Source organism: Cervus elaphus, chromosome 33, assembly GCF_910594005.1.
Source record: "Cervus elaphus chromosome 33, mCerEla1.1, whole genome shotgun sequence".
NCBI classification, from domain to species: Eukaryota; Metazoa; Chordata; class Mammalia; order Artiodactyla; family Cervidae; genus Cervus; species Cervus elaphus.
The window spans coordinates 31,316,263-31,338,461 of NC_057847.1; the positions used below are offsets into that span (position 1 = coordinate 31,316,263).

The window sequence follows — 22,199 nt, forward strand, 5'->3', positions numbered from 1 at the left end:
CATAACATATACATACATCAAAAAATATATATATATATACATACATCGAAAAAATAGGCCATACACCTGAAACTAATACAGTATTATGTGTCAATTATATCTCAGTTTTTAAAAGAAACATGAAAAAAAAAAAATAAAAGAAACATGACCAGTCTTTATTATTTTTTTTACTAAAGTATAGTTGATTTACAATGTTTTATTAATTTCTGCTGTGCAGCAAAGTGATTCAGTTATACATACATATACATTCTTACATTCTTTTCTGTTATGGTTTATTCATAGGCTAGTGAATATAGTTCCCTGTGCCGTACGGTAGGGCCTTGTGGTTTATCCAGTGTATGTATGATAGTTTGCATCTGCTAATCCCAACTCCCAATCCATCGCTCTCCCACTCTCCCCCCCTCACCCCTGGGCGACCACAAGTCTGTTCTCTGTGTCTGTGAGTCTGTTTCTGTTTTGTGGATAGGTTCGTTGGTGCCATATTTTGGATTTCCATAAAAGTGATACTATATGGCATTTGTCTTTCTCTCTGACTTCACTTAGTATGATCATCTCTAAGTCCATTCATGTTGCTGCAAATGGCATTATTTCATTCTCCTTATGGCTGAGTAGTATACCATCATGTATATGCATCACATCTTCTTTATCCATTCTTCTGTTGATGGACATTTAGGTTGCTTCCATGTCTTGGCTATTGTGAATAGTGCTGCTATGAACACAGGGGTGTGGGTATCTTTTTGAATGATAGTTTTTTTCTGTGTATATACGCTCAGGACTGGGATAGCTGAGTCATATAGTAATTACAGTTTTACTTTTTTTTTGAGGCACCTCCATACTGTTTTCCGTAGTGGCTGCATCAACTTACATTCCCACCAACAGTGTAGGAGAGTTACCTTTTCTCCATACCCTTCCCAGGATTTGTTTTTTTGTAGACTTTTTAATGATGGCCATTCTGACTGGTGTGAAGTGGTCTTTCATTGTAGTTTTGATTTGTATTTCTTTAATAATTAGCGATGCTGAGCATCTTTCCATGTGCCTGTTGATGGCCAGCCTTTAAAGTCATGGTTGCCTAGGATACTCAGTATTCATTTGAGATGAGTCAAGAGTTAATTGATTTGCTTTGGGAAAATAAACTAGGTTACTTCTTAGGAGACACATTTGTAGAACTCCTAAGATGAATAATTCTTCTGTAAGAGGGTATTAACCCAAGATTTTTAGAATCTTAGAACCCTCTATATTGACACTACATGTCAGGCACTTGGAACGTACCAATGAACAGACAGATAAAGTTCCTGCAGTCACTGGAGTTTCTCTGCCTTGTGGGGGGTGAGGTGGTGAATGAAAAGCTGTATCCAGAAATTCATAAATATATAGCAGGTCTGGTGATGATAAATACTATGAAAAAAATTCTAGGTAAAGAAGTAGAGAGTGGGCTGTGCAGGGGTATTGATAGGGTAGCCAGAGACACGTGAGCAGCAACTTGGAAGGGAGAGTCATGGAGAAGCAGGGGATGGCGTGCACGGAGGGTCTCGAGTGGAAGCTGGCTCTGAACACCTGAGAGCAGACCGGAGGCTGCTGTGGTTGGAGCAGGGGCAGCTGGAAGTGGAATGACGAGGGGTGAGGTTGGATGTGGACTGCAAGGCTTGCTCGTGGTAGAGACTGCTTTTTTACTCTGAGCTGCAAAGCTGGCAGGGGACTTTGAATAGAAAAGTCACATGGTCTGATTATATGTTAGAAGGCTTATCTGATTGCTGGGTGGAGGTCAGGCCCGAGCGAGTGGGATGGGAGCAGGGAGACAACAGGTTATTCTACAAATCTAGAGAAGATGGTGGAGGTTATACTTGTGTTGTGGCAGTTGAGGTCGTGAGAAATCATCAGTTTCTGTGTAGGTGGATATATGTCTCGTATATATATGAAACATATGAGACACACATATATATGACATATATGGCTCTTCCAGTAGTCATGTATGGATGTGAGAGTTGGACCATAAAGAAGGCTGAGCGCTGAAGAATTGAAACTTTCTAATTATGGTGCTGGAGAAGACTCTTGAGTCCCTTGGACAGCAAGGAAATCAAACCAGTCAGTCCTAAAGATCAGCCCTGAATATTCAATGGAAGGACTGATGCTGAAGCTGAAGTTCCAATGCTTTGACCATGTGATGTGAAGAGCCGATTCACTGGAAAAGACCCTGATTCTGGGAAAGATTGAAGGCAAGAGGAGAAGAGGGCAATAGAGGATGAGATGATTGGATGGCATTGCTGACTCAACGGACGTGAGTTTGAGCAAACTCTGGGAGATAGTGAAGGGCAGGGAAGGCCGGCATGCTGTGGTTCATGGGGTCACAAAGAGTTGGACACAACTTACTGACTGAACAACAGGAATGAATGCATGTATGTCAAAGTTAAACCTTTTGCAGAGAAGGCTAAGATTTTGTCTGAGTTATCAGTATATAGTGGGGAAATCAGATTAAAAAAACACAATTTCAATACATAATGGTAGAGATGTAGAGGACAGTGAGGGTTACAGAGCTTTTCCTGGAAAAATTTCAGGGTAGGAAATGACAAAAAAAAAAAAAAACAACTAGGGAGGTAGGTGAGGCTGGACCATGGAGGGTCTGATGGACCACATTAAAAACTTGAGCTTTATCCCAAAGTTGATGGGAACAGTTAAAAAGTATTACCTAAGGAGGCAACATGTTCCGATTTAGGACTTAAATTCTCCAGGTAACTCTAGTGTGAGAAACAGGGCTCTTGAGAAGTTTAGACTGAAGGCAAGGAAACCAGTGAAGATTTGCAGGTGTCCCAGGTAGAGGCAACAAGCTAATGTTTATTATGCACTTGCTACACATCATGCACCATTCTAAGCACTTTGTTATTAACTTAATCCTAAGAACAACCCTCTTAGGTAGGCACCAGTAGCATCTGCCTCTTACAGATGCATAACTTCTAGCACAAAGAGGCTAAGGAAACTTGCCCAAGTTCACGGGGCCACGCAGCTCTAAGGAGGGGGCTTTGAACGCGGGCACCCTGGCTGGAGAATTCAGGCTGTTGCACACTGTGCTACACTGCATCTCCTGAAGATCAGAGCCCAGACATTTAGAGAAAATTATAGGGCAGAGCTCTTCTTTTGTCCCGAACTGAGTTGTTAATTAGCTGTAACTTTGCATTCCTGTTACAGCAGTATCTAAGAAACCCAGCCCCCTAGCCTCTCCTCTTCTCCTCACTTAGAGCTTGAATTCTCTTTTGGCACCCATGTGTCTATCTTTGTAATCTCATGCCTCCTTTCTGTACCCATGCAACCTACAGGGTGTGTCTTTGAGTAAAATATATTACGACGTTATCATCTTGTCAGGTAACCCAAGTCTGTGCTTCTGTTTTATCTCAGAATTTCTTGCTAGGGGAGTACATCAGCCTTGGGTTCATTTGGTGTGCTTTTTCCCCAAAGCTTTTGTTTGAGAATAGCTCCAATTAAGTCACCTCCATTAGAACATCACTACTATATGAGATTAAGGTGAAACACGCTAGCATGTGGGGAGAAAAGTACATGTTTTGAATGATCACTCAGAATACAAACACAAACCATAAATAGTCATTATCTAACTGTGACTTTGCTGTCAAAGTGTGCAGAATTTGAGTAGTACAAGGAAATTATAGAGAAGCCAGTGTCTGGGGAATGCCTGACTTAGTTTGCCAGAAAGATATCAACTCCACTGCCTGGACTCTAGTAGATCATCCCCTGGGACAGTCTTATTTCCTTCTCTGTTTAGATTCATGGGAGTATTGAATATTAGCATCCTTCTCCCATGTGGTTAATGTCATTATTACCACTTTATAAAAGACAATACTTAAGCCAGATGTCATCCAAGACAGCAGACAGAAACTTCTAGCCCTGATAGAGATTCAAGCCTGAAGTGTGATGCAGGGACACAAGAATAGAAGGAAAAAAATAGACTGGTCACACAAAGGTGCCGTGTACCCCAGTGTAGGCAAGAAGGCCTCAGTGAGTATCACCTGTGTCTTGTGTGGTCAAGAGACAGAGAAAGCGCCAAGACCAAAGACAGTGGGCTGGGGAGGAGGGAAGGGACAAGTTCAAGGCGTAACACAGTGTGCCTCAGAAACTAGGTGAGTGAGTCTCACTTGGGAAAGCTGAGAGGGATCTGAAATGAGTTGGCCGGCACTGAGTTCAGAAGCCCCATATTTTTTTTTTTTTGGAAACTAAAGTATCTTAAAATATGAAGTTATCAGCATATACTTGAGGAAGTCTAAAGTAACAACCAGCCCTTACCTCTCAGCTCACGTTCCAGGTAAGGAGCATTTTTTTTTTTTATTTTAGAACTCCAGGTGCAGTCAGGAGAAGGGAGAAAACAGTGACACCCATCTTTTTAATGAGCATTGCTACTAGAAGAGAAATTAGCATCACCCTGAATTTTATGTGATGTCAGTTAAATGAAGTTATTTTGTAGCACTTTACAACAAATTAGAATCAACTAAATTGAAAATAAGCCTAGCAGCTGGGCTAAGTAATCAGGTAAGTGGCCAGTTTTGCTATTTTTGCTTTGAGCAGAAGACAGAATTTGAATTTCTAATGTCCTTCGCGGCGCAGGGTTCACAACTGGGGATGTGGTTTCTGGGATGATTGTTTAAGATGCCAGCCGCTCACTGTTGCCCTCCAGGCTCCAGCCTGCTTCTAGCCACGTTCCTTGGAAACTCGCCCTAGCACAGATGTGTGTGCACCAGAGAGCGGGTTGTGAATTAGTGTAGGACGCAGCTCTGCTTTTGGCGGAACGTTAGAGAGCAGACTGGAAATAGATGACCCAGAACAAGGCAGTAAATCATCCACATTAATGGAGAGACTCTAATGAAAGGACTGAAATTCATGTGAGGACTTTATGGCCACTCATGAAATCAGCTCAGATCCAAAGAGCTATTAGAACACTTTTATGCTTTAAGAAGAGGGTGACTCTGTTCGGTTGCTGCAATCTGCATATAGTCAGAGCGCCCTGACATCATCAGTACTGGCTTTAGTGGGCAGAATTGTAGAGCAGAGCTTTGCACTCCATGAGCCAGTATTTCTTGTTGATTAGCAGATGATTTTTGTTATCTGAGATAAGTTTGGGAAACTGTGGAGGAAGCCAAAAGAAGATGGAGGTTGGTGGCTCAGGATCTCTGTGTGATGTGTGTGTACATTTGCTTGTGTGGGCAGTAACAGGGGGGAGAGAAAGATGAATGGGGGCGAGGGGTGTTAGTGTTAGCACAAATGAAACTTTGTCAGTTACTCTGATTGGGAGTATTAAGAGGTCAAGATGAAGATAAAACGGTATTTGTAATTATGGTTTATGAAGAGAAACAGGCCATAGTGAATATCTGATTTTCATGTTTTTTTTCCTCTGCAGCAGATGGATTAAATGAAACTATTCTGTCACAAATCCATGTATCTAGGTTGTTTTCAGCCTACCTTAGAGAAAAATAAAATTTGCACAGATTATTTTCTACTTAGAAACTTTATACTTGAAACATTTTTTCTCAAAATATTTGTATGTTGACTATTTTTCTCTTAAATTTTTTCTTCAAATATTCAGATAACTTTTTAGATGACTGATTATTGAAGCAGCAGGGGATTTCCTCTTGGAAAATAAAAATGATGAACAGGACTTTCTCTCTTAATTTCTTCAATACAAACTTCTCTTTCTTTGACCAACAGCACGTACTTGACACTTGGTGTTTCTACTTTGAGTTTGGAGGTAGAAGGAGCAAAGTGTTAAATTTCCATCAGCATCATCTCATGAGAATCCTGTTCATAAACAGGAGCCTATGCAGGGAAGGCTGACTCCTCTATGACAGCGTCCTGGCACCACAGAGAGCAGGACAGATCTCTGATGAATCTGGCTATTACTAAAAATGTATCTGTACTACTAAGCTCCAAATGGACAACCTCTAGCGCTTGACCCTGTTCAGCCAGTTCAGGTGTTGCTCAGGGTGGTATTCAATGCTTTGACAGATCACCATGCTCTGAAAGCACCAAGACTCATGCCTGAGTTGTGGAGCTTATCCACTGTATTTTATTGCTTTGATAAAACTGGGTGCAGAGAACTGAGTGAATTTATGGCGACAGGAGTTCAAAATGCTGACCTATTATTTCCAGAGAAACCAGTTTCCTCTTTGTTTTGAACTGCCCTGTCCTGGCTAATACATCTCTTATTAATAAGTATTGAGAAGAACCAGGTAGTGAAAACACTGGGGGCTACGATCATTTTCTACTTTCCACTAGTAAGCCATTTCTCTTTTATTGTAGAAAATGTGGGACCAGTGTATACTGATTAATTGATGCACCGAAGATGTAGGTTGTGGTAGAAAATGTCTTTATGAGAGTAATTTGGTCATATATATGGACTTTGTAATGTCTCTGCAAGAAATTATTTTGCAGGTTATTGCATCATTAGTCAAATTTTCTGAAGCACTGATGTGAAAATCCAGTGTTATTGGAAATAATTTGGACACTTTTTCTCTGTGTTTGTATTTTACAGTGGCTGCTAATTTACAGAAGATTGTAGATGATCCCAAAGCTTTAAAAACATTGACATTTAAGTTGGTAAGTGGAAAGTTACAGAATGAAGGTAAAGATTTCGCCATGCTGTGCCAACAAGTAATAGTAATATCATTTAATACCCTGTTCCATAATTCTGTTGTTGGTGTTGGGGGGTAGGCAAGTGGGAATCCATTTTTGCATTCGTTATTTGGCTGGTCAACATGAGAATTTTTTTTTAATTAGAATATAATTGATTTAGAAGGGTGTGTCAGTTTCAGATGTACAGCAGAGTGAATTGGGAAACAGCAAAGTGAATCAGTTATACATATATCTACTTCTTTTTTTCAGATTTCTTTTCCCATATATGTCTGTACAGAATATTGAGTAGAGTTCCCTGTGCTAGTTATGTATTTTATGTAGTGTGTATATGGCAGTTTCAATCTCCCAATTTATCCCTCACCTTCCCTTTCCCCACTGATAACCATAAGCTTTTTTCCTACATCTATGACTCTATGTGTTTTGTAAATAAGTTCATTTGTACCATTTTTTTAGATTCCACATATACGTGGTATCATATATTTGTCTTTCTCTGACTTACAGTAACTCATTATGACAATTTCTACATCCATCCACATTGCTGCAAATGGCATTATTCTGTTCTTTTTTATGACTTGGGAATACTTTCTAATAATGATTGGAAATTTCCTCTTCCATAAGTGTGGTTTGTTCTTTTACCATCACATCTTTAAGAGTAGCCATTTGAGAAGTCTTGAAGTCTGTACCCTTTTGCTTCCAGTTTGTACGGCAACTTGACCAGAAAGACAAATTAATCTGAGTTCGAAGAAACACTCTTAACAAACCTTTTCTGAAGCAAAAGCCAAGTGGTCCTAACTTTTAAAAATTGAGGGTGATTATTGTAGAAATGGTTTAAGTAATTGGAAGCGATTGTAGAACTGCCCTCTGAAAGCTAGTCAACAAAGGCATGACATTTTAACTCCACATTTCAAATCACAGTAACAGATTCTCATAGAGAGGAAATATTCCAGCAGTTTTTCTGCACTGGTAGATTTTAAGTTTATAAACTAGGGTGGCCACAGAGATACAGATATGGAGCATTCTGGGGTCCTTGTGAAACTAAGAGCCTGTGATCCTGGCTAGAAATGGAGAGAAGTCCAACTAGTCAAAAGTGATGCTTTTCTGGAAAGTTTCTGCAGACAGTGTAGTAAATGACTAATTTTTAAAATTATAAATTAATCTTATCAAGGGCCAGCCAGAGTGCTTAAGCAATTTAAGATCTAGATGACCAACATTTTGCTGTGCACAACATATTAATGGTCTTTTTTATTTCTTGTGAAAATTTAATGGAAAATGTACATGGCCAAAAAATGCTAAATGATTCGTTACAGTAAATGTTAGCCTAGTGCTAATTAACTTTCTGGACCTTGCTCCTCATCTAATTTCAGATGGCCAGTCTGGGTGATAAAAGAAAAACACAAAGAATTTCACAGAAAGAATTCAGCTGAAGAAATTAATTTTGTTTTGATAATAAAAGAACATTTTAGTCAGACAAAGAGTGAGAAATTAACAAATTGGAAAATTTATCTTCTAGCTTAGGACTCTTCTTTTCACTTCCATTATGTTTCTAATTCACCTGCATCTTGTAAACATATTTCATTTATATGAGGATATATGGACGAGAAAAACGGCACCCTGTGTCTGCATTTCAAGTCAGAATTAATGTTTCTTTATTCATTTCTTAATTCTGCAAAAAAAGAAGTTACAGCATATAATACCTCCAGGACATTTTCCAAACTTTGAACATGTAAACCTAGGGACAAGAGATTAAAACCTTTATGCTGGCTTATTCCTATCGTCTCTCAATTCACTTACCTATAAAATAGGAGTGGCTACCCCAGCCCTTTCATAGTACTGAAGGTTTTGTAAAAATACCCTCTGTACTGTCCCTAGATAAACCATAAGAATAATGTGGACCTCTCCCTCATCTTCTCTCGTCAGTTTGTTAGTTCCCTGGATTCCCTCTCTTGAGTCTGTGTTCCTCCTCATCCCCATTCTCAGCCCCCTAGTGGGATCCCCCTTGGGAACTGCACTTCCTGCCTACAACTTGCCAGCCTCCGGCTCTGTTTACCACACTGAGGCTCTAACCTGAGTCATTCTTCCCTAATTCCAGTTCAGTTTAGTTCAGTCTCTCAGTCATGTCCAACTCTCTGAGACCCCATGAACTGCAGCACGCCAGGCCTCCCTGTGCATCACCAACTCTCAGAGTCCACCCAAACCCATATTCATTGAGTTGGTGATGCCATCCAACCATCTCATCCTCTGTTGTCCTCTTCTTCTCCTGCCCTCAATCTTTCCCAGCATCAGGGTCTTTTCAACTGAGTCAGCTCTTCATATCAGGTGGCCAAAATATTGGAGCTTCAGCTTCAACATCAGTCCTTCAATGAACACCCAGGACTGATCTCCTTTAGGATGGACTGGTTGGATCTCCTTGCAGTCCAAGGGACTCTCAAGAGTCTTCTCCAACACCACAGTTCAAAAGCATCAATTCTTCAGTGCTCAGCTTTCTTTGTAGTCCAACTCTCACATCCATACATGACCACTGGAGAAACCATAGCCTTGACTAGATGGACCTTTGTTGACAAAGTAATGTCTCTGCTTTTTAATATGCTGTCTAAGTTGGTCAGAACTTTCCTTCTAAGGAGTAAGCGTCTTTTAATGTCATGGCTGCAAAACCATCTGCAGTGATTTTGGAGTCCCCAAAAATAAAGTCAGCCACTATTTGCCATGAATCCTTAATTCCAAAACGCCCCCAGATACTTGACTGGCTCTCCACTGTCCTCTTCTGAAACTCAAACAACATGGCTAAGGAAGTACACCCCAGTCAAACCTCCTTTAGATCCTGCTCTGCCTTTCTTTACCCCACCCCCATTCATTCATTTTTTCTCTAGTCCTATTCTGTTTTCCTCCACTGACCCTTTGAATGTACTTTTCCCTCTTACTAAAATATCCTTGTCTCCCAGCTTCACCCAGCCTGGTCTCTGACTCACCAGCACCTAGACACATTCCAGTTTTCTGCTTTAATTTCACTTATCCAGCAAGCTGTTTCTGACATCCAATCCTGGTCTTGGTTCTCCTCCAGTATTCTCTCTCTGGAAGGTTATATCATATTGAAGTTTTTAGGTTGGTGTATTGCTCTCCCTCAGTTCTAGTCTTGTTACAGCTCAAGCAGGCAAGATTTCTCAGCTCTTGTCTCATCGTGGCAAGGGTTTGAAACAACAGACGGGTTACAGCTCAAGCTGTTTTGTTAAATAGGCCGAAGATGGCCAGCCCTGAAGGAGTGGCAATGATCCCTCTTGACCTCCCTTTTTATACTCCCTGTCCCCTCCTCTTGGTTCATGCCCTGTGCAGAATGCAGATAGGTACACTCAAGGACAATCAGGGGATGGGACATGTCTGGGCACATGCAAAATAGGAATTTTACGTATTCATCTAGATGGGTGTGGATTGAGAGTTTTGATTGACAGTTGCACAACAGGCTCTATTACTTATGTCTTTCCCATAATTCAGTCTGTTATAATCAAATGTATATATGTATAGAATATTTATGAATCCTTAATAGACTGCTAGCTGCCTAAGGTTACTCGAGGCCACAGCTGTGCATGTGTGCATGTGCTGGAGTTGGAGAAGCCCCTGTGGTTAGTCTGTATCCACTGTGTGCCTAGGACGCACTTGCAGGAGTCGGAAAAGTCTCTGAGGTTCTTTTTGTAGCGTATCTGTGAGCTCTCCTTGGCATTTCTGGGGTAGGGTTTAGAGATCAGCTTGCATCCTTTTTGGCTAGGTCACCCTTCATCCCTCATCCCTTAACGTTTTACCTAACAAAATTGTGTAGAATCTTATTTGTGTCTCTAATGTACATCTAGAGGATCCAAGCAGTCAGAGACTTCTGTCTTGGATCTCCTGGACATGGAACAACAGACTGGTTCCAAAAAGGAAAAGGAGTATGTCAAGGCTGTATATTGTCATCCTGCTTATTTAACTTATATGCAGAGTACATCATGAGAAATGCTGGGCTGGATGAAGCACAAGCTGGAATCAAGATTGCTGGGAGAAATATCAATAACCTCAGATATGCAATGACACCACCCTTATGGCAGAAAGTGAAGAGAAACTAAAGAGCCTCTTGATGAAAGTGAAAGAGGAGAGTGAACAATTTGGCTTAAAGCTCAACATTCAGAAAACTAAGATCATGCCATCCAGTCCCATCACTTCATGGCAAATAGATGGGGAAACAGTGGCTGACTTTATTTTTGGGGGCTCCAAAATCACTGCAGATGGTGATTGCAGCCATGAAATTAAAAGACGCTTACTCCTTGGAAGGAAACAACCTAGACAGCATATTAAAAAGCAGAGACATTACTTTGTCAACAAAGGTCTGTCTAGTCAAGGCTATGGTTTTTCCAGTGGTCATGTATGGATGTGAGAGTTGGACTGTGAAGAAAGCTGAGCGCCGAAGAATTGATGCTTTTGAACTGTGGTGTTGGAGAAGACTCTTGAGAGTCCCTTGGACCGCAGGGAGATCCAACCAGTCCATCCTGAAGGAGATCAGTCCTGGGTGTTCATTGGAAGGACTGATGTTGAAGCTGAAACTCCAATATTTTGGCCACCTCATGCAAAGAGCTGACTCAATTGAAGAGACCCTGATGTTGGGAAAGACTGAGGGCAGGAGGAGAAGGGGATGGCAGAGGATGAGATGGTTAGATGGCATCACTGACTCAATGGACATGAGTTTGGGTAAACTCCGGGAGTTGGTGATGGACAGGGAGGCCTGGCATGCTGCAGTTCATGGGGTCACAAAGAGTTGGAAACAACTAAGTGACTGAACTGAACTGATCATAATTAAAATACATCAGAATAACACAAGCCTCATTTTTAAAACTTGAGCCGTCATTCTTTACCTTTGTTTTGATCCCTGAAAACTAAGATTGTGACCTCAGCTCCATTCCCTCTTTTAAAGTCTCTGTCAGAATCTCTTGGCCTTGCCTGTAGAAATGACAGGAATCACTACTGTTTCATGTGCATCCACTGTTTGCAGAACAGAGCATGAAGTATTTTACATCATCTCAGTTAATTTAGTCCTCATGATCCCATAAGATGGTGATGTTGTTGGGTCCATTCCATGTTTGGGGAATCGGAGGCTTTGTGAGGTTAACTCGCCCAAGATGACATGGTGCAAAAGCTGAGAATTCAACTCTGGTCTAGCATCATGGCCCCAGGCTCAACAACTGTTCAGTCTTACAGTCAGGACCTTGCACCCTTATGGTATTATAGTTTTCTGTTTCTTTGCGGATTCACCTTTTGGATGACTGAACACCGTCTGGTTGAGACCAGATCTCCTTTATCCCTTAAGCAGAGTAATATTGGCCTGTCTGATACAGGAGACCTGCAGGAGAATCATGCAAGTTTTTCTTTTCCCTTATGGCTTGAGAATGAGGTAATGTGTGGCATTCCCACTGAATGAAAAGTGATGGTTTTTCCTCAAAAGATAAAGATGTTAAATAAAGCCAAACTCAGGAATGACCTTCTATTTCTATCATTTAACTCTCCATCCAGCTCTAGTTAGTTAAAGCCTGAGAGGTTTTCTTTGTGGTTGTCAGTTGCCAGCCAGTTTGAGACCCACTTGACAGAGCTCATTTGAACTGCTGCTTGGCTTAGTTGTCTGTGGGACATCCCAGTAAAACCACAGAGATCCAGTTTGGTTATTTAGATCAAAGTGTTTTAGAAGCATTTTTCCTCCTAAGCTGCTACTGCTCATAGTCCTCTCAACTGTTTATCATTTTAATCTCAGTGCTTTCTTTGCTTTCTAAAGGAGGATGTCAGGGGCCTGAAAATTATGTAATCATTAGTACTGTGGTTCTTCAACTGGCTGCACAGTGGTTTCACTCAAGGGATGGTGAGGACACTTTAGAAAATTACTCATGCATGGGTCCTATTCCAAATAGCCTAGTTTAATTGTTCTTCCTGCAGCCTGGGCTTTGGGAACTTTGAAAGCACCCTCTGGTGGTCCCAGTGTTTAGCCAAGGCTGGGAGGCATGTCACATGTGGACAACTCATTCTCCAGTCTCTTTCCTCTTAGCTCTGACCACTATTAAGAAATACTTGGCTCAAGCTTAAAAAGGTGTCTCTTGTATATCTGCTTATTTATTTTAATTTTTTTTTAAATGGCCGTGAGGGGCAAGGATACTGTTAATTAAAGAAATACATTTACTTTTTTCCTCCACCCAGTGAGATCTCTAGCTTCATTTGACAGGAAAGATAATAAGTGAAGTATGATTTCCGTTGTTGGCACTGCTGGGAACAGGGAGATCAGAAACCTTCTCACTTTCAACAAAGCAGTTCAGGCATAGAGGGCATTTTTGCTCAAGTAGTACGTGCTTTGGGTTTGACATTATCAGTATGGTTTTATTGTTGTAAGCCTCGAGGCAAGTTTTCATAAATGTTTTTTAAGTCATTTTTTAATTTGCTACCTTGCAGTTTTGTAAAGTAGGTAACTCTTGCTGCTTTCAATGTGGAATTTTTGAAACTGCATTAGTGACAATACAAAATATTTAATTTGCCCTTGAAGATAGAGCTGGAGAAAGAAATAGCAACCCATTGTTGCCCAGAGAATCCCATGGACAGAGGAGCCTGGCAGGCTACAGTCCATGGGGTCGCAAGAGTAGGATATGACTTAATGACTAAAGAGAGGTAGAAGATAGAACACAAATTGTGAGTACAGCTGACCCTTAAACAACATAGATTGAACTGCTTGATCCAATTAGACATGAATTTTTTTCAATAAATACAATAGTAATAACAATCTGTGGTTAGTTCAACTTGTAGATATAGAGGAACCATATTTAAGGAAGGCCAAATGTAAGTTATATGTGGATTTCTGACTGCTTGGAGGGCTGGCACCTCCAACCCCTCCATTGTTCAAGGGTCAACTATTCGTGTAATTAACATCCAACTGGTACACACATGAGCAGGATGAACTTAGTTTCTGCAGTTTACTAACATGCATTGCAGATAGCAATTTTTTATTGAAGTCTAGAGGATTTACAGTGTGTTAATTTCTGCTATACAGAAAAGTTATACATACATATTCTTTTTAAATGTTCTTTTTCATTATGGCTTATCAAAGGATACTGAATATAGTTTTCTGTGCTATACAGTAGGACCTTGTTGTTTATTCATTCTATACATAAAAGCTTACATCTGCTAAATCTGCTCACCCCAGCCTCCATCCCTCCCCCAACCCATTGTCCCTTGGCAAGCATCAATCTGTTCTCTATATCCCTGATTCTGTTTCTGTATCGAAGATATGTTCATGTCATATTTTAGATTTCACATATAAGTGATATGGAATGGTATTTGTCTTTCTGACTTAGTTTGCTTTGTATGATCATCTCTAGGTCCATTCATGTTGCTGCAAATGGCATTAGTTCACTCTGTTTTATGGCTCAGTATCCCATCATGTATATGCACCACATCTGCTTTACCCACTCATCTGTCAGCAGACATTGGGTTGCTTCCACGTGTTGGCAATTCTGAATAGTGCTGCTGTGAACATAGGGGTGCGTATATCTTTTTGGATTAGAGTTTTGTGTGGATTTGTACCCAGAAGTGGGGTTGCTGGGTCGCGTGGTAGTTCTATTTTTCGTGTTCTGAGGACCTCCATGCTGTTTTCCATGACGGCTATGACAACAGCATAGGAGAGTTGTTTGCTCCACACTCTCTCTAGCATTTGTTACTTGTAGACTTTTGAATGATGGACATTCTGACTGGTGTGAGCTGGTACATTTCTCTAATAATGAGTGATATTGAACAGATAGCCGTTTTATATGCATTTTGGTAATTAATGGCCAAAGAGCCTTACTTATCAAGGCTGAGTGATTAAGGTGATATTTCCCAAAGTACACATAAAGCCAGGACTCAAATGATATAAAAAGTAGCTGAGAGTATTAACTTACTCCTCCTGCGGAAACTGTCAGTTCAAGAAGGTCCATGTAGCAGCTCTGTCTCCTATTCAGTCTGAAACAATGGTTCTGCAAGTGTGGTCCTCGGACGGACAGTGTCAGCTTCACCTGGAACCTTTATAAAAATGTGAATTCTGGGGTTCTATCCCAGTCCTGGAACCAGAATCTGGAGGGAATCCGCAGGCACAGGAGCCTGCGTTCACACACCCTCAGGGTGATTCTGATGCTGAAGTTTAGGAACCATGGCCCTAAAGGAAAGGGGACGCTAGGGTAGAACAGAGGTTCTCAGGCTCCACTGGCTCACCTGGGAGCTCAGAACACCCCAGTGCCTAGGCCACACCCCAGACCAGTTCAGTTACAACTTCTGGGGTGCACGTGGGCACGGGTATGTTTTCAAACACCCCTGGTGGTTCCAGAGCGCATCCAGGCTAGCAGTGGAGGGAATTCTTACGATTGATGTCGGACAGCCACATCTTGGCTCCTCCATGCGATGAGGGCCACGCCTGCTGGTATGGTGGGGACGTTCGGGAGTCAGACACTTGAGTGACAGTCACTACCACGGTAAGCTCCTGAAAGTGTGTACATTTTCCTTTCAAGTGGAGGTTCTCTAAGTGTGGGTCTTGAACTTCTGGGGTTCCTTGAGACTTTTTTTTAAGGGATTTTGAATGTTCATAAGAATATGAAGATGTTACTTGCTTTTTCCATAGTGTTAACATTGGTGTAAAAGCCACTGTGGTCAAACCTAGTAATGTTGGCAGAAACCAAAGCAGAAATATCAAACTGTAGTAGTAGCCATCATCTTTAAAGCACTCATTCTATCACTCTGTAAATAAATAAAACTTTAAAAAGTAACTGCAACTGGCTTAAATCCCCACTTGAGAACACATCTTTTTAATAGTCTATGTGATGAGAGGGGAAGCATTTCTTCAGTACTTAAGTGTGATGGTTGTCTCCAGGGAAAGCACTGGTTGAGCTGTGAGCCAAACTAGCCTTTTTTTTTTTTTTTTCATGGACCATCACTTTTATTTGGAAGAACAGCTGACAAACATTGGCTCTTCAGACTAGGGATCTGGCAGACATTTGTTTCAAAATGAACCCAGTAAGCCTGACACTTCAAGGAAAACAATGGACAGTATTTGTTGTCAATAAGAAATTTCACATTTCAAGCAAAAAACAGGATTTTAGAAAACTTGTATATGCCGTAGTAAGTTTAACGGACACCCCCCCCCACACACACAACCCTACCCCCAGTATTTAAAGCCTTATCCGATGAGATTGGTAATAGATAATAATGTATTGATACTGTGTAATATGTCAACATTTGGAACATTTGCTAGCTCAGTGATGCTAAAAAATTATACATGGGTAAAAGATCCATTAAAATAGGCCAGTGTTTACCATAACAGTTATGAAAAGTTTAACATGTTGGTTTTACATTTTGCATTGCAACTAAGCTTTATGAAAATAGCACTTCGAAGGTTTTGGCATAGTAACAAATGATGTCCACAATTATTTGGAAAGGCTATTAAGATACGCTCCCCTTTTCCAACTAGACATTTGTGAGAGACTGTATTTTCTTAGTATACTTTAAGGGAAACAGCAGTCGAGTGACTGCACATGCAGGTGTGAGAATCTGGCCATTTTTATTAAGCAAAACATTTGAGATTTGAGAAAGTGTAAGAAGCAGTGCTACTCTTAATTTTGTTTTGGGAAACTATTAGCATGCAGTGGGCTTATTTCTGTAATGTTTAATGAATCAGTAACTGAATACTTTAAGAACACCTTTTATTTAAGACAGTAAATACAACATAACCTAAACATGTTTTATGTTTTAAAATAGATTCAATACTTTACTAAAAATATTTTTATTGAAGCTGATTTACAATGTGTTAATTTCTGCTGTCCAGCAAAGTGATTTGAGTTATATATGTACACACACACATTCTTTCCTATTATGGCTTATTATAGAATATTGATTGTAAGCTCTCTCTGCTATAAAGTAAATTCTTGTTTTTCTATATGTAATAGTTTGCATCTGCTAATCCCAAGCTCCCAATCCATCACTCCCCCACCTCCATTCCCCTTGGCAACGACAAGTCTTTATGTCTGTGAGTCTGTTTATGTGTTGTAGGTAACAGACTGGGACTCTTATCTACAGCAGTGGGAATGGGATTGCTGGATTGTAGGGTAGGTAATTCTATTTTTGCTTTTCTGAGAAACCTCTATACTGGTTTCCACAGTGGCTACGACAACTTACGTTTCCACCAACAGTGTAGGAGCTCTCCCTTTCCTCCATACTGTAGCATTTGTGGCTGTTCTGACTGGTATGAGGTGGGACAGCATTGTAGATTCGTATTTCTCTAGTAATTAGTGATGTTGAGCATCTCTTCATGGGTTATTGGCCATTTGTATTTCTTTGGAGAAATGTCTGTTTAGATCCTCTGCCCATTTTTGGATTGGGTGGTTTGTTTCTTGGTAATTGAGTTGTAAGAGTTCTTTATATACTAGAAACCCTTTTTTCTAGTGTAAACCCTTGGTGGCATCGTTTGCAAATATTTTACCCTGTTCTGTAGGTTGTGTTTTCATTTTGTTTATGATTTTCTTTACTGTGCAGAAGCTTCTAAGTTTCAGTCACATTTGTTTATATAAATATTTAATATTTCTAAGTACAATAAATATAATCCACGTGGACATAATCATTTGGAGTTCTTGATCAAGTTTGAGAACTGCTGCCTTAAGGGTTTCTGGTCTCTCTCGTGTAGATTTCAGTATCATTTGCTTATTGTCCTCATGATCATTTTGCAGGCTACAAAGAGGTGAGGATTTAAGAGGCTTAAATCAGAGCTAGCAACATGGAGGAGGGAGGGCTGAGTTTCCTGAAGCAAAGCCAATGTCCTGGCCTGTGCCTCTTTGCCAGGAGACAGAACCTAGAATGGGCCATGGCCTCCCTATACCCACATAATCACTGCTCTGATGACACAGATTCTCACTTTCATTACTCTTCACCACAAGGACTTAGTTTTTATTTCTAGCTATTTTTGGCTCCTGCTAGTCACACTGCCAGATTTCTGATACAGCTTTCAAATGCATGGATGTGCTTCACACTTGATCAAAGCAACAGTTTGACCTCAGATGTTTGGCAGTTTTCTACACAGATCATCTCTGGCCCCCATCAGTGAGTTGAGGAAGTGATGTTAGCAATAGCTACAAGGAGAGAAGAAGGGAAGGTTTAGGAAGATCCGTCAAGGAACAGTGGTAGTAGGAGAAGACTGGTCAGGTGGCGGGGGAGGGTGGTGTAAAGATCACCGTGTTGGTGTGATAAATACCCACCAGAAATCTCAGCTGCGAAGCCGTTTCTGCCTGTGCTGCTTTGTTAACAGTGACAAGGAGAGCTTCTGATCTTTCTGCCCCTGGCAATGCAAACACTGAAAACTGTACTTTACCAAATATCTGTCAATTGAAACTAGAGCCATCGGCAGGCACAAAGTAAATTATTTAAATGTTAGCTAATATTCCTACTCTTTAGGCTATGGATTTTCTTATTAAGCATGACTGCTCACACTGAATGTTAAGGACAATTATTTTAAATATTCAAGTTGTATGTTCTAATTAGCTGCCTATTTTAAAGGAAAGTGCTGGGGTTGGCAAAGGGCTGAGTTTCTGTATAGTCTTTTGGAACAGTGCCAAGCAGTGTCACTGTGAGGACTGGAAAGGGCTTTTGACCCTGGGAAACTAGTTGTTTTCACAATTATTTAGCAGGCATTCAGCCAAGAAAAGGTTCATATGTCCCTTTGGTAATTAATTGCCCATTCCCAGGCATTCAAACTTTTCTCACCCCACTTTGTCGTACTTACGTAATGTCCGGTTCTGATTTATGTTCTGTAGAGGCAATTTAGAATGGTGGTCTGAGCACTCTGTGTGTGTTTATAGGTTAGCTCCTCAGTCGTATCCGGCTCTTTGCAACCCCATGGATTATAGCCCGCCAGGCTCCTCTGTTCATTAAATTCTCCAGGCAAGAATACTGGGAGTGGGTAGCCATTTCCTTCTCCAGGAGATCTTCCCAACCAGGGATCGAACCTGCGTCTCCTGCATTGCAGGCAGATTCTTTACTACTGAGCTACTGTATAGGAAAGGGAGGTCAAGAGAAGAATAAGTTGTGAATTAGGGCCAGTGAGAATTTTGATGGGCAAGGGCTTTATTTAGAGTTTCTTTGGATTTTGACATGATAACGTACTTTGCATTCTGTAATCTGGGCCAATTTTAAGGCAATAAATATGTCCTAAATTTTTACAAATTCTGTTATAGAAAAAACGTACAGTACCTTTCCCTGTAAAAATTACTCCTATTTAAACAACAGTTGTCTATCCTGAGCCATTCCACTACTTGGTGACCTTTTTTGTCCTGACCAGTTTGACAGAGATGATGATTTTGGTAAAAACCAACTTACCCTTGAGTGTGGCCTATTAGATCTCTTCTCATTTTCACAATAGTCTTTTAAAAGTAAGGCATATTTAAAACTACATTTTACATGGTAGTTGTTGAGAATGTGTATGTGCCTTCCCAGCAGTCCTGTGGCTGGCTCACTGGCAGTTCCATTTCATGGGCCACAAAGCCTTTCGCCTCTGTCCTCGATGGGCTTGATGACCAGATTTCTCAGAGCAGGTGACACCCAGGAGTCACTGAAGAAAGGGATTCTTAGCATGTCTGCTGGCAGAGATGGGACCCCTGGCCCCATAGACTGCAGATGGACCCGCCTTCCCACGAACAACTCTGTAAAAGGCCGCTAACAACCAACAAGCACTGAGGCTTTCTTTTTACCTTTTTCAGGCTTCTGGCTGTGATGGGTCGGAGATTCCCGACGAAGTGAAGCTGATCGGGTTTGCTCAGTTGAGTGTCAGCTGATATCTGTCCCTTGATGTCACCTTGATCTGTCATGCCTCCCCTCGCCACACCCTCCCTCCAACCTTTCCTGCCACTTCCTCCCACCCCCTAGCAAAATCAGAGGATTGTGAAGAGGCCGGCTTCAACGTAACGGGATAAAAGAGAATTTTTTTTAAACTTAACAACACTGAGTTCTGCTTTATTCTCTAGCAACCCACAGTATGAGAACAAGCAAATGGCACAGCTGCACGACTGTTGCTCAGTTTTTCAAAAGCTATTTAATATCTTCAGCAACCAATTTGGATCTCCCTTAAGTGAAAAGGATCTGAAACACTCAGGTGGTCCTATTTATTGGCAACAAAAGGAATCTTTTCTATCAGAAGCCTATTTCTTCTCTCATTGTTGTCCTTTCTGTTATAATACTTTAATTGTACATCTGACAAGACTGCCTCTTATGTTGTACTTAGAAATTAATATACTTATAAAATTAAGATTTATTAGCCAAACTTGAATTCTAGTTTTAAAACTGACTGTGAATTTTATTTTTCATATATTTATGCATTACACACCTTAGCTATAAGGAAGAAAAAAAACATTTTTGATTATATATGCTTCCTGCAGTTACTCTTGTTATTTAAACAAAAAATTTCAGGTCTATCTTTCGAGTATTTATAACTTGTGATTTTTGAAATGACTGAATTAGGAACTAGGATGCTTACTGTTTTGGTTTGCCTGAAAACCAGTTCACAATCTGATTGTCTCCTGGGAGAGGGAGGTGCCTTGTGGAAAAAAAAAAAAAATTCATATTAAGAATGTGCCTGAGGCTGCTTTACTCTGGAATAGTCTCAGATCTAAAATTTCCTCTACATAAAGTGGCATATGTAAGTTTTGCTTCACTGGAACGTTTAGGATGCTCTCTAAAATGGCGCCGTTCTGTCAGATTGCTAATTATGTACCCACCTCTGATTTGATGTCTCCTGAAATGATAGGCTCTGTCGCTCCAAAGGTGATAAACTTGAAAATACCAGAATCCGTGTTTTACTTGAAATTCTGCAGAATACCCAGATGGAGTGAAAAATAATAGAAAGGGTTTTGTGCAATGACTAAAAGGTAAAACGCTGTTAAGTTTCAAGAATAAATACTTTCAACCCAAATCACCCTCTGCTTGACTATATATTATGGAATAGTGAACCATCAGATTTTCAAAACTGGAGTCTAAACTTTCAGGGTGGCGGCTCCCAGATGGTACCATTCGCTCTTTCCTAGCTAACCCTAGATATGGCAGCTCTTTAATGTACTTTAAAAAGCAAATATATATTACTAAGAAAAAAAAAGTTATTTATAATTGCCTTGTCATAATTGTTAAGGTGTTCTAGAGCCATTTGCATACAACTTAATGTAATTTCATTCCATTCTATTGTTTACACAATAATTACTCAAAGATGACTGCAGAGGTAAAAGGAAAATAAAAGTGTATTATTGCACAAAGAGATAGTGTCACATTGTTTCATTCCTCCTCTAGGTAGTATTGCACTGCTGCAGTGATATTTAGCACTTTCATAAAATGCCTAGTGAGAATTATCTGGTGAAAAGTGCCCTGGAGGAAGACTAAAGCATCCATCTAGTCACAGAGAAATCAGGTTTGACAATTAGCTTGACAAAAAGAATGAAAGACATTCACATTCAATGTAGACAGTCTATCTTTAAGTCAAAAACAACAGGGCTGCAGCAGACAAGTGGGAAGAATTCCTTCCAACCACTAAGGCAAGAATGGTTACAGGACTTGGCCAGGGCCTTTTCACAGCTTCTTGGCCTCCTGACATCTGCTGCACAACTTGCGGCCAAAACAGTGTAAGAAAAAACCCACACATTCTGTTCAGAGTAAAACATACATGAGGAGCTCTAGAACTCTATTTTGCAATACAGTAATGAATAAATGTGATATTTTTTTATGCTCATATTCTCATATGTTTTCTAATGGTATTTGAAGGAGCTTACATAAACCAGATACCAAGATAAATATTTTTTTCAAGTACATAAATTAAGATGAAGGGTCAGTAAGAACTGGCTACTAAAATGATTGCAAGTGCAAAATTAGGACCCAGAAGTTCGTGACGAGGTCCTAGTCAGTCAGCACACAGACTGGGATTAGAGCTTCTCCCAACCCACCAACGGTGAAGAGTAACATCGTTTCTCCTTCAAGTAAGGATGGACACTGATTTTTCCTAGTACTAAAGCCTGGAATGAAATTTCTCTAGGAAGTTCGAGTCATGAATTTAGAAACTTAAAGACTCTCAAAGCATTGACACATATATTCCAAGTTTTGAACACTTACCCTTTCCAGTGCTTCCTCTGGGGGCCCAGATGCAGGGTATGTGATAGGAAGTGCTGGTCTGCTAGGAGTTGAGATCATGATCCAAGCAGTTGCTCTCACGTGTGGTCTAGAAAGATATAGCAGTTAAAGTTGAGTGGGATGAGTGGGGTACAGTTCCTTTAGGCAGTCCTGTGTGACTATTTCTCCTAATCAAGCTTTTGATTAAACATGACACATTGTGATTCTGCTCACTGGCGAAAACCTAAACTTCGCTCAACACAGATACTTGGCATTATTTATTTGGACAGCTCACATGCTCTGGCGAACAGGAGGGTTTACACTTCTTCATAAAATCAAGGGACTCACATCTCATACAAACACAAAATCTGCCTGGCCCCGACTGTGGTCAACTTGCAAAGATCTAAAATGGAAGGACATTATCA

At 40.5% G+C, this 22,199-nt stretch overlaps 1 protein-coding gene across 1 annotated transcript in view; it reads left to right on the plus strand.

Annotated features, from left to right (window-relative positions):
• STK39 (serine/threonine kinase 39) overlaps positions 1–20,932 on the plus strand; it is a 315,028-nt gene extending 294,096 nt beyond the window's left edge. The window contains exons 17-18 of the mRNA XM_043894916.1: positions 6,527–6,591; positions 19,389–20,932. Of these exons, the coding sequence (XP_043750851.1) occupies positions 6,527–6,591; positions 19,389–19,463 (140 nt within the window). The 3' untranslated portion in view covers positions 19,464–20,932. The remainder of the gene's footprint in view (positions 1–6,526; positions 6,592–19,388) is intronic.
• Positions 20,933–22,199: the final 1,267 nt, after the last annotated feature.